The sequence below is a fragment of the Electrophorus electricus genome, chromosome 13, assembly GCF_013358815.1.
Source record: "Electrophorus electricus isolate fEleEle1 chromosome 13, fEleEle1.pri, whole genome shotgun sequence".
NCBI classification, from domain to species: Eukaryota; Metazoa; Chordata; class Actinopteri; order Gymnotiformes; family Gymnotidae; genus Electrophorus; species Electrophorus electricus.
Genome location: NC_049547.1, coordinates 13,380,612 through 13,394,605, shown reverse-complemented (window position 1 = coordinate 13,394,605; position 13,994 = coordinate 13,380,612). Strand labels below are relative to the sequence as shown.

At 39.2% G+C, this 13,994-nt stretch overlaps 1 protein-coding gene across 1 annotated transcript; it reads right to left on the bottom strand.

Moving 5' to 3' along the window:
- Positions 1–3,869: 3,869 nt before the first annotated feature.
- On the bottom strand, positions 3,870–13,184 carry LOC113580647 (syndecan-1). The gene is made up of 5 exons (XM_027015326.2): positions 12,977–13,184; positions 5,934–6,015; positions 4,634–5,244; positions 4,244–4,370; positions 3,870–4,071 (listed from the first exon to the last, which is right to left on the bottom strand). The coding sequence occupies exons 1-5, from the start codon at positions 13,040–13,042 to the stop codon at positions 3,905–3,907; spliced, it is 1,053 nt and encodes a 350-aa protein (XP_026871127.2). The 5' UTR covers positions 13,043–13,184; the 3' UTR covers positions 3,870–3,904.
- Positions 13,185–13,994: the final 810 nt, after the last annotated feature.

The window sequence follows — 13,994 nt, the reverse complement described above, 5'->3', positions numbered from 1 at the left end:
AGTGTACAGGATCAGAGTGCTGCATTTGGGATGAAACGCTTTGCACATTGTGCATGTCACTGGCTTGTATCGCCATCTTAGGTCACCTTATTACACCAGTGGGGTACCTGTTGACTGGGAGGGGAGTCAGAGCAGTCAGCTTCTTTAGTAGGCAAGGACTATTTCAGGGTCTGGAGCTGTCCAGTTTTTCATGGTTGAGACCCTTTTTTGGATGTCTGCTTGTGTGATGGTTACTGGATCCTGTTCAGGGATATTGCAACTAACCACTGGGCATTGTGTGATGCTTCCTTCTCCCGTAGTGTTCAGGCTCCGCCTTTGGTGGATGTTCTTATGCTGTTGCCATGCCACTGAGAGTACACTTTAGACAACTCAGTTTATTCTCCTGGCTTCAACTTCTTGAGTGTATCTCTTCAGATAGGTGGCTAGAGCTGTAAATCTTTGCTTAATAGTGTCCAAGGCCTCAAGTATGGACAGCTTATTGTACTTCTCAGGTACCTTCAGCTGCCTTATGGTGCCTTCCTGCATTTCTGATAGCTGGCTAGCCTCTACTTGGCCAAGAATCTCAGGTATTTTTCACTGTTACACTGTCACTGTGGCATATATCAACTTGTTGGTTTCAGAGTAGAGATTATCTTTAGGACTGCATTCACATCTTTTAGCAGCCTTTCAGGTACTTCACTTGGTAGTCTGCCTTAAAGTTGCTTTAATTCACATCCTATGCCATCGTGACCAGGCTGGTTACAGAGACTGTCAATCAATCCGCTGGGGTCCACGCGCATACAACAGAATGGCAAAGGCAACAGAAAAAGGAAAATTTAAAATACACCTTTTAATGTGGTTATGGGGAACATTTTGAAGATAACTGGGTTAACATTCTTTGCAGAAATAGTTATTTTTCACAGATTAAAAAAAGAAACAGCTGTGCAGGGCCTTAAATGTTTGCAGAGACTATAAATGTGTTATATCTGGCTCATCCCCACCCATTAGTCAATTTAAATCAAGCTTCTGGAAAAAGCATGTGGAAAATAACACTGTAAGTAGGGTTTTACAGTAACAGCTACCAGCTACTGTGACTAAAGCTGATGGACAAATTGGCTGTATGCTTTATGTATTCATTAAAAGCTTGAACATAGCAACCAATAGACTGCTGTCTTTGACCGACTTGTCACCCTCTTCACTTACATCATTGTAAATCTGATTCTGTCCCCTAATATAGCCTCATCATCTGAGCAGCTGCCCTCACCGTCTTCATGACCCTCAGGAACAGGCAGGTCATGTTTTCACTTCTTTCCATAAAACATATTGGCATCCCAAGGACATAAAATGTTCACTGCATCTCACTTTGTAATAGCTGCAGTGTTACCACATAGTTGGAAAATTTAATCCCCTAATGGTACATTGTTAGTTGTGCATATTATATATATATATATTTTTTTTAGTCAGAGCCTTTAATAAACTACAGCTAAAATTACAAAATACTTTAGTAAACACATTTAGCTACATCAGTATATATGTGGGAGGGATCTAATTACATTATCTACCTCAAAATTAAGTTACCATCGCACCTATCTATCATGTGACCCAAAGCATGGCACACACTCTTTCCCTGGATACTAAAAAGCTTGATCACGTGATGACTTGCTCTTTGAGAAATAGAAGAGTTAAGTGAGTGCATGCACTTTATAAATATTTTAAAAATATTTTTCCTTCTGTTATTTTAACTGATGAAGTCCCAAACAGGATTAAAGTTGGTGCTACTCCAAATAAAGAGCTGTTTGCTGGTGGAGAAATGTTTTCCTGCATCTTCTCCACTGCTGATGCTACATTATACATTATTATTGTTATTTATATTATCATTGTTTAGAACATATTAAAATGTTAGTAAAACCTTTAAAGTTCTTTGTCTATCAATTATCCTCCCAAACAGTAACATGACATAGCCATCCTTACGCTCACCTAAAGTTGAAGCGAATGGCTTAGTAACGAAATACCTGTGCAGTAAAAACAACCACATGATACAAAGTAAACAAAGATCTCCAGAAACAGTTAAGTCTCCTTTCATATTTTCTTCTCCCATCAAAGGTAACTTGGTTTTCCTCTCTCGACTGCAAAACACAAACTTAAATACATGATGGTGAAAAAGAACGACCCTTTATTAAACATAGAAAACAACTGTGCATAATAAATAAAGATATTTGTGCAAATGGCATAACCTGGTCCGATTTTCTTTTGCACAGCAGCAAAACAAAAAGGGCAGAAAGACAGTTTCCTTCTCAAGCCTGATCAGCCATTCTGCTGAGGCACAGAGGTAGTCCAAGCTGACTGTGCCATAAGCTTGCTTACACACACACCTTTGCAACGTTTTACTCCACAATTCAAATGGCAGAGCTTATGTGAGGATTGAAATCAAAGCACCCAGAGTCAAAACACTTCTGTTTGTAAAAGCATTAATGTGAACATAAAGTGAGAGGGAAAAAAAAACCAAAACTGCACATCATAAATGTCATATATATGCCAGTGATTCAGTGGCTCACGAGGAGTGAGACAGCTGCAATATACCAGCACTGTCCTCTCACCCTAGACAGCAGGAGTGAGACAGCTGTAATATTCCAGCACTGTGCTCTTGCCACAGAAGCAGAAATTTCTAGGGCACATATGAGATTAGTATTTACACAAACGTACACTGAATTTGAGTAAAATCCATCCTTTTTCTTATTTAATGACATTTGTCTCATATAGTATCATACACCATTTTCTTTTAAGCAGTGGACATATTTTAGGGAAGAAAAACCAAAACAAAAAACATTTGTATGGTCTGATGTTATCCACAAAGCCCTTTCCAGGCAAGCAGTCCTGATACAAGGATTAATTAAAACAAACAAAAACAAACAAAAAAAGGCCAAAGAAAACCCACCTAGCATGTACACACGCACACAAATAGGCCTATTAAAAACTGACCTATTAATATACTGTAGCCATCAGGTGCCTCAGTAAAGCTTTTGAACTGTAGATCTCATCCTCCAGCATCCAAAGAACTGGAGTAACAAAATCAACTCAACCTACACCATTTATTAGAAATGAGCTTCTTTTCAATACAGTGCATCTGGAGACAATTCAGGAGAAATTCGATTTAAAAAATCTAGCACTGGGGACAAACAAAAATAGGACAGCTTCTGACAGATGATCTTTAGACTAAGTATAAATCAGCAAAGAATTTGTGGTTGGGGGGGGGGGGGGGGGGGATTACTCCACCTCAGTAACAGAGGCAATGCTTCTTTCACACATGTAATTTATGATCCACATAGACCCTGCCCACCCCCTTTCCCCCCCAAAAAGAATGCCAAGGCCAAGCAGGGAAAAAAGGATCAAGTTCTAAGAAAATAAATGTGACCCAAGTTTGTAATGCAGGATGGTGATGTTTGCAAGTGAAAAAGGTGCACAGCATGTTCTGTCCCTATGGCAACTATCTGTTACCAAGGCAACAAACAGTCCAAGTTAGGTGAGGGCTGAATAGCAGTTGCTTTTGCTACTGCACACAGTGTGTACCTCTGCTCCCTGGAAGAAGAATTAAGGCACAGTGGAATGCGAAACCATTTCACATTTGCTGGGGTTTCTCCATTATTGGCAGAGATCAGAATATAAGGCAGTTTCCAGTTCCTCACTCATGGGGGGGGGGGGGGGGGGGCTCTTAAGAACAGTCTCAATCCACAGTGTGAGAATCCAAAAAAGGTAGGATAAGAAAAAAAAGTGAACTTCCAAGCACTTTGAAACAAATCCAATATGTACTGCACATCCATCAGGGACATAAAACAGAAAGTATCAACAAGCTAATAGAATCTGGTGAGTGAGAAGATTTTAAAGTGGCAGTCAAGCATAGAACAAGAGAAGTGACAGTGTGCAGTCTTTATGCCAGAAACTCCTCCTGTCTCTGTGGTTTACAGTAGCCACCGTTGGGTTGTTTGTGCTCGTCTAATGCATAGCTTCCCTCATCCTTCTTCTTCATGCGGTACACCATGAGTGCCACGAGCATGATAGCAAAAGCCAGACCCACCACGCCACCTGCAACCACTCCTGGAAACACAGAGGGCACCATGAAAAATAGCAGCCCATTTAATGATCTCATCTGCTTACATGCAAAGTTACTGAAACACCATACACCTAATGCAAGTAGCTAATAAATCTTGAATGAGCAACTTAACTTATGCTTTATGAATGCACCTTGAAATACAATGGCAACAAATACCTGCGAGGACTTCCTTCTTTTCCAGTAAACTCTCATTTTCGGATGCGTTACCCAGAGGTGACTCATACAGAGGTTGGTCTGATATTGTTTTAGGGTTCTCATTCTCAAAGTCAAAGTCTCCATCATTCTGCCCAAAGAAAAGGAACAGTGTGAGAGGTAATGGTATTTGAACATAAATAATATTTATTTTAATGTGCAATCCTACAAGCTTAGCAAAGTAAATTAGAGTCTCAGTTCCATACAGTGGCAAAGAAATATCAGAAATGATTTTTTGACAGTTAAGCATATATTTGGGCATAGTGGCATAGCAGTTTTTAAAAGACAGGAATTCCATGAATTAACATTAATCTGAGGGCATTTTAGCTTGGTGTTGCCAGGATAACCTCTTACCGGATTTGCTCTGTTGACCTCTTGCTTAACCTCTGGAATTATGGCGTCCTCAATAAAACTGACTTCTGTGGTATCCTGAACAGTTGTGGTCTCGGCAGCATTACCAGAAGCTTCACTGTCAGCTGGCTCACGGGGTCCTGTTGTGGACAGAGGCCATGCTGTTGCCTCCACTTTAGGCGTATCAGTTGACCAGTCAGCATGTTCAGATGAAATCATAGTTCCCCCTTTCTCCTTGACCAGCATGACTGATTTTGTAGTGTCTTCCTCAATGACCTCAATTGGACTTGTGGTTGTCCACAGCTCTGTAGTTACTGGCAACTGTGGTAGCTTCTCAGCTGTAAAACTCCTAGTCTCTTCATGGTAGGCTTCTGTGGTTTCAGAACCAAATACTCCCTTCACTGTGACAACTACCTTGCCAGAGGTTGGAGATGGAGTTTCGGGCACTGTGGTGGTGTGCAGTCGAGGAGCCTTGGTGATGGGGTGTGATGTTTGAGCATTGGGTACAAGTGGTGTGGTAGTCTGGTCTGGAAGCCTCACAGAGGCATCTGTGACCCAGGCTGTCTTTGTAGTGTTAGCATTAGCTTGGGTTGCCATTTCGAAATCTTTGAGATCTACAAAACCCAAACATGAAAGGATCATGAGTTAAACTGAAACACAACCACAAAAAAAAAAAAGGTTCAACAAAAAGTGCTCCATTATTTTATACAAGAAATATGTTTTCTTGCCGTTTTCCCAGATGACATGATTGAGTGTATTATTTCAAAAGATGCTCTGGAGCAAACGCATTGAATAATCAATTTTGTCAAAACCCATCCTCATCACCTCAATGATTCCATTTGCTCATTATAAATAATCTTTTGGGTTAGACAACTGCAGGCTAAAGAAAACTACATTTTTACCACCCAGCATGAACTAAAAAATATGCAATTAACATATTGTGGTATATATAGTGAGGAAAAGTGATAAGCAGACATAGAAACATGGAGTGGAGACTGTACAAATAATCACCATAATGGCTACCTGACTGTACTTGTTAATTTCAATATAAATAAAAGGGACCACCATCTTTAATAAAAAGTCGACATATGTATGAGACAAAGACAAAGGTTCATTGAAGTGAAGGAGGGCTTTTATGTTAGAAGTAGTGGTCCTGTTGATTCCCAGCTGAAGCAAATGTGTTATCTGTTTATTCCTTAACTAATTTAAAACCATAATGTATCTACAAACGCAAAAAGTATATTACAGAGATGTGAGTCAGACGCAGCATTATTAAAGTGCTTTTACAAAGGTGGCATCTTACCATGGTCTCCTGAGCCAGACCCAGAGAACTCCTCACCGTCTCCTGATGATTCTTCATCGTCAGGTACAAAATCAGCATTTTGCTGTGAGAGTGAGGGAGAGAAAGAGCATGTGAAAGTGAGAGAGAAAGTGAGATAAAGTACTACTGTTCATTATGGTTGCTGACATGTTTCAGTAGCAAGATACACCATGTTCTGTGTTCCTGACCTAAAATTCTGTTTATAGATTCAGGTAACAGTCCAAGAGATTGTTAGGTTTACTTTCCTGTTTTTTTTTTTAAACAATATTGTCAGCAGCCCTGGAATGTTATAGATCAACCCCCTTGTCTAGCTGCATCATGTGACCTTTCCCCCCCCCATGAATGGCAGTCTGGACTGTACTCCGCATCTCCCCCTAAAAGGAGGTTTGTTCCCCTGGACAACCACACAAGTGATCATTCTACAGGTGAGAACATAGAAACAATATCTGCTGTTAGAACTATTAAACTTTAAGCAGGATTTAAAATAATGTGAGGAATATGGACCAAAGCACTCATACACAAAGGAGACATAGTGCCCCCTCCCCCCCAATCCACCGTTTATTCTGTCCACAAAGTCCTTTGGCCCTCTGGTCATATAGCTTTGACTCATTACCCTGTGACCCAGAGTTCTCTTCCAGAATAAATGGACTCTATGGTGCAGTCTGCCTAAAGTGGTCTGCCAGCAGATTAACTCATATCAGTGTTAACCCATATTTACATTTCAAGGGTCTTTGAAATAAATGGAAAAACACTGTAAAGAACAGAGTTGAGTGATTTATTCATAAATAATTTGATTAAATCTCCTAAATAATACCCCACAAAATTTCCAACCTGAAGAAATGGTGGGATAGTAGTGGTGGGATGTTTTTCTATGAATTCCATAATTTTTAAATTACATGATTATAAAACTACTGTCTATAATAGCAAATATCAAAAGTCAGTGGTATTTTAAAACACTATAATTAAAAAACATGCATCACTAACTTGTCTCTCAACAGAAAATACTTTCAAGTTATTATAGTTCTCCAACATACACAGCAAGGTTGAGCTTCAGTAATTCTCACTGGCCTCAGTGACATGGCAGGCTATCACTTTTCACAATGTTTCAGCTCAACAGCCAATCACAATGGAGCCCAGTGTGGCAGTATAGTGTTATATTACAACTGGAAAAAATGCTTACAGATTTAGGTACCTTGGGTAACCAACAGGATAAAAAAAGAAAACGCACAAAAAAGGCATAAAGGTCACAAAGCTCCTCTTTTTTTCCTGTCCTGAAGCTACCATTTGACATTCAAGTTTCATTAAATTGGACTTTGGTCAGTAAAGTACTGCTGTCCAGACCCCACTGCTGTAGAGATCATCCATACTGTTTGAGCACAAATAACTTAAAGGGTCAGATCATGTAAGGGTCTGTTCTGAGGTATTTTTGCATCTTTGGGCCCTTCATTTCAGAGTGGTCACCTATGATTAGACTAGCAGAGCAGTAGTCATTCTTTCCTCAACAGACCCTTGGCAGTCAAAGGCATTTGCCACTGCATATTTTCTCAACACTGTATTTTCAGAAAGCCATTGTGGTGTAGGCACATATACCACACTATAAAGTTGAGAAACAGACAAGTATTTGAGTGCATGCATTTGTGTTCACTAGTTTTTGCATTACAATGAAGGAAAAGAACCCCCTTACCAGTGTCGCTTTGCCTTTTACAAGGTAATTAAATAGCAATTCATCTCCAAATTTTCATTTACACTCTTATCTGGCATTCAGTGCACACTATTCACCAACACAAAAATTACTCCCACGCCTCACACTCTGAAAAGTAATTCATGGTCTGGTTAACAGAACAATGGCTCACCCCCCCCACCCCCCCCAATCGCAAGCATGGACACCCGACACCACGACGTGGCATACTACAGTAAATTACTGCTAATTCATATGTTTACTGGGGTAGCAAGGGGCTGCCAAGATGGGCACACCCACGTATAAACAGCAGACTGTGCGTGAAAGCCCCTTCCCAGGACACTGTCACATGTGTGTGATATCCCACCTACACACTCCCAGAAACCCCCTGGGGTTAGGGTGCGTGCTGCCCACGGAGGCAGACAGATCACATACACTGCCCATTTCCTGAGATCCCTGAAGTCAGCAGAGGCTTAAAGTTTTGTGCCCTTTTTCTCTAAACTAAACCCATAAGACAACAGCAAGGTATAAGAACAGATCTGGACGCAGAACAGCGATAAAGCTGTATTAAAAAAAAGAGTAGCCGTATGAAGTTTAACAACACACGTTAGCATTCCACTAGATAAGAGGCATTCCCCCAACTTCCTTCCCATACACAGTGAGGCTCAACACACATCCCCACAGCTCAAAGAACCATGTAATGATTTTGATATTTAACTCTTTTAGGGAAATATTCCTTTAATTAAGGAATTCAATCCTATTTTTTTATTATTCTGGGAATTCAAGGGAGTCATTCTCTTCTGACAGAAACAAAGCATGACTCAAGCAGTATCTGGACACCTTCAGCCAACAAGTGAAACAGGAAAATGTAATCTTTCTCTGCTCAGGACACTTAGCACCATTTATTCCTCACTCCATTGCTGCTTTCCCACCACAGGGTACCACTAGATTCACCTTTTTTGGTTCTCCTTTGGGAAAAGTTGTGGACAGTACCTGGTACTTTTTTTGGCATCACCTCTGTCAAGGTTTCAGAGGCAATTCCAAAGCTGAAAATGGCGCAGACTACTAATTGGTCAGAATGAGTGTCAAAACATTCTGTAACATGGCTGCATTTATTAGGGGAGTCAGCAAAACCAGTAAAACCAATGATTATCTGGTTGTATGTTAACAGGTTTGTACAAATATTTGTATTTTATTAATTTTATTTGGAAGACTTTAATGCTAACTAGGCCGAATTTGTTCATAACTAACACTGCCACTCAACGTTATGTAAATGTTATTTGTGAAGGTAAAAAACAAACAAAAACAACAAATAAACAAAACACACCTCTCCAATGTTATTAAATCAAACATACAAAATTCTTGTGGTCATTGAGATCTTTAATGTTTCTCCAATCCAAGTAAAGCTAACATCCAAATAAACTAGCTAGCTGTCTAAACTGGGTTTTTTTTTTTTTTTTGCTAGTGAACATGGTCTTCTCTTTTTTTAGCCTCTATATACCCTCTATTGTGGGGGTACTCTAACTGCACTGGAAAATGAAGTACCTGGTTTAGAGTTAGGCAGCTATGATGAGAAATTAGCAGTCTTTGGCATATATGAATGTGCTAACATTTCAGTGTAGGTGTAATGGTTGCACACTGTTTTTGTGTGAAGTATCCAGCTCATTATTCCGACATTCCACACGTATTCTTCACTAGTCCATCTACAGATGTTTACAGTCCTTTTTTTGGGGGGGGGGGCTACTTGGGGTTAATTATGGCACTTGGTACTTGTGTGTTCTGTGGAACATTTATGCTTTATTTATTCATCAGTTAGCACCTTAGAAAATTTGTCCTGCTGAGAGGACCATCAAACTGTGCAGGTGTTGAAAGCCTGTCAGCATGCCCAATTTAACCTCAATTCCTCTTGGATAAGAGCACATTCCAGAGTTGTCGGTGTGTAGGCCAGTCAGTGCAGCACTTGCACCTGAGAGTAATGTAATGATAATGATGGGAGTGAAGAAACGGGACCCATGAGCCAAGATATTAAACACTGGAGATCTGCCCATATGTTTTGCATTGTCTGCCAATGCAAATTAAGCCTCTCTGGCCATGGAATCTTAAAACTGGTAAGACATGTATATGACTAACTGAAGAGGTCAAGCTCTTTTTAAATTACATTACTGATATGCATTGTAGACTTACACCAGTGTAGTGTCTACTGTCAGTGCGTCTCTTATCTCTCATGAGCCACAGTTTTTTAGGTAGTCAAATGTCACTGATGATCCAGCATGATGGGTGAAAAACACCACAGCTTGATGTAATGGACACCTGTAATTGGCATGTATTCATAGTCCACTGGCTCAGAGAACTGCAAAGAGCAATGCCAGAAAACCACCAAGCTGGGTGTGGCAAGTCCACCAATGACAAATTGAACTTGAAGAAACTTTGCATTCAGTTACCATGCTGTGATGATCGTAATTCACGTTTTGAGTCATGTGACCAACAAGCTAAGACACATCAATGACATGAAACCTCTGCTGGGAGTTTCCTAAACATCATGAATAGAACATCATCCAGACCAGTCCTTAAAGAACAGAAATGGTCTGTAAGGTATGTGGAATAAGATAAAACCAATGAAAAGAATAAATGCATGCCCAGAGTGGTTACAGGTTGATACAATAAAGTTTGACAATCCATCGATCAAATGATCAAAATTACTATATATTCACATGTATGAACTTTATTGGGGGTTAGTATTTTGTGCAATTCTCATGATGTCAGGAAAACTACCGTGGAGCTGAAGGCGCTTTGTTTTTCTACAGCAGATTGCAAACACAGGCATTTCCCACAAAGCCGTCAGAAATAAGCTTTAAAGTTCAAATCTTCATACTTGCTTTCATTTTTTTTATTGTATTAATACATAATCTACCATGCTTCTGACAGGTGATTTATAATCTGAAATAAACTGCACTTTACATATAAGATACATTTGTAATGTGAGTCACCCTATGATAAAGGTAATGGAGCATATGTCCACTGGTAGATTCAGATTAGCCAAACAGGCTGAGCTGTCAAACTTAAAGCAAAAAGACTCTATAAAAACAAAAAACAGATAATTGATTACTTGTGACAATAACAGACAAGGTTCTTCAGGGTAAGTGTGAAACAGTACTGCTGATCCAGTCACATTTGAGATTGCTCTTTAGACTGTTTCAGTTGTTATTTAAGTGAATTACAATGCATTTACAAATATATACCTTTTGGGGTGGAGATTTCAGGTGAAAAGTCCTTCAAAAAAAAAAGTCAAATATGGGTGTGATTTATTTATTTTCTAACAGAGCCACCAAAGGCATGTCTAAGATCGGCAGTAACAGTTTCCTATGTGCTTACAGCACACTTCTCAGTCATTGGCTTTGTGAGTCAGGCAAGATGACACAGCGATGTGAACAAGCCTGTAGTCAAAGCAATTAGTCTGTTATGATAGTAACCACAAAATCTCCATAGTACATAGCCAGATATTCTACCACTGAAATATAGCTGGTTTGACCAGAGTGGGGATATGCTGCTGAAATGCTTTTCTTAAAGGAGTTCAAAGGATATGCATATCTTTAAGATGAATTTCATTTAGGTGCAAGCAATTCAACACAGGAGGTTTTCAGTGTACCAGCCTCCAAGGTCTACTTTTCCTGGACAGTTCAAAGTATTGTGGGAGAGACATGAGAGATATTGGTTTGAACCCCCACTGGCAGAACCAAGCTCTCATTAAAAACAACTGGATGATGGATCTAATCTCTCATACTTCTCTCAGTGAGCTCTATAAAAAAAACTTCACATTTTCAAATAGGCTGAGCTTTCACAGTAACCAGAAAAGCCTAGAGAATACTGGAGGCACAGGAAAACCAAATCTGCTTACAGGCCATGATAGACAAGAACTAATAGCTGGCATAATGGGAGTGTTGAGCTTCTACGTGTTTACTGGGAGATAGCACCAGGGATCCAGTTTGCTGTTTAAAGGCACAGCACAGGGCTACAGTATTTTATGAGAGACTCATATCTCACTTCAGGAAAAACAGGAGATGTAAAACAGGAGATGAATGCTGGTTCCTGTTTTTTTGTCTCCCCCCTCCACTATATAAACCTTTTCCTCTGGACATAAATTATAGAATACAAAAAGAGGTGTGCAACAAAGTATAGCCAACAACCATAACTCTGCTACAGACTACAGAAATGAGGTCTTCTTGAATTACTGCAGTAAGAAACCAACCTAAATGGACTCTTATTCTATAAATAGTCCATTACCCAATCCATAATTGCATTCTCCTACAACTATGGTAGGACAATATACGGCAAAATTAGTTTAAATCTCCGAGCAGTCATCACAAACAAAAAGACTGTTTATACATTACATCTGCAATTAATAGTGGATACAGTTTTGCAGACTGGGATAATTGAGACTGAAAGTACAGCTATCAATAAGTGCCCAAAAACATTCAGACTTTCTCCAGCATTCCTCAGTAGGAAGTCGTGTGTGAACAAAACAGTTCCATACGTTTACTCCTGAAATACTATCCCAACTAATCCTGTAAAGATTTGTGATAACAGTAGTATCCAGCAGATTCCATACTACATAATTTGGGAAGAAAATGGAAGTAATCACACGTGCACATGAACGTGATTGGAGCTAGCAGGGATGAGTACTGTACGACGCGATAAAAACAATGAATAGATTCTGGCTTTCGTACTAAAACAGTGAACGGCACGCACGCGCGCACACACACACATAAATATATATATATATATATATATATATATATATATATATATATATATATATACATACATACATACATACATACATACATACATACACATTATTTATATATATATATATATATATATATATATATATATATATATATATATATATATATCCGTTTTACAAGGATACAATCAAAATCTGGACGTGCGGGCCTACTGATAACTATCAAAGGCTTGGGATTACCTTTGTGTGACTTTCCGCACCCTCGTACCTGGTAGACTAAGCAAGCTCGGATCACTTCTTTTGATTAAGAGATCAGAATGCATCATGTTTAGTCTATGACCAGCTTTAAAATGTCAAAATCAGGCTACAAGACTCTGGATGTTCTCACGAAGCACATATTTTAATAAAAGCATTTTTTCCCTTTCAGTAAAAAAAGGAAAATAATCCCCGCAGCGGTTTACAAGACTTGCCTCGACCTATCTACCTAAAGAGAGTCAATCAACCAAAAGACGTGAGCTCTATGATATATAACGAAAGCCAGGTTAGTAATAATGAAGATATTGATTAAAGTCTAAACGTCTTTTAAATAGCTTCAAAACTTACCGATTTAGCTACATTTATCCACAAGCATAGACAAACAAGAAACGCGGCTTCAGAATGAATCCTCATTTTCAAACAGCAGCAACCAACGATGTGTTTTCAGGTTACTTTACAATTCTAGAAATACTTGTTGTAGGTCCAAACAAACCCTCAAGCTCCCTAAAACGTAAAAAATACCGCCAGTAATGGCTACAATGGTTTGACTTTGCGAAACTACGCTCAAGACTCCACCCTCCTCCCCGGTTGGACCAAGGTGAGTTCAAGCTTCACCCAAAGACCAAATTTGGTCATTTCCTCCGACATACCAACTCTGCTTCTGACGTAGGAGGCAACGGAGTCTCTGAACGGAATATTCATTTGAATATATCTAATTAGAATGAAAACCACGCAAACCACTATGAGATGACATTTATGGGAAAAAAAATTAAGTGCTTTTTGCAGATGTAAGCTTTGCTTTGCAAAAATAAATATCTACTTGTAACTGTAAATAATTTTGCCCTAACTAACTTTGCAAGTCTACTAATGTGTAGGCTATGATTCAGAAATTTACCTTATAAAATGTGCAAATTAAGTTAAGCAATTCTTTGTCTAAGTACACATTTCTAAACTTCCATTCCATATTCATGTTCTGTAAAGATGCACACTGTGTTGTAAGAATGTGAAACAGTTTGTATATCTGTAATAAATTGACTGTATCTTGGTTCTAGCTCAATATAGAATGACCTGATGTGGTGGAAAGGACTAGATTGGAGCATGCGAGTGTCTGTGCTTGCAGTATGAACACTGACCAGGTAGTTGTAGTAATTCATAATTCAAGGCTGTTTTCTCTAGTACCCAATGCCACAGTAGCACAATGAACAAATACTCACCTCCACCAGGTAATACAATTTTTCCCCCTTAGAGAAGCCAGTTTGATTAATGTTTGTGTATGTTTGTGTTCTGTGTGAAATGACAGCATGGTGTATTTTTGGAATATGTCAGCCAGCTGTGTTCATGTGAGATCTTAAGTGGAGAGGTTCAG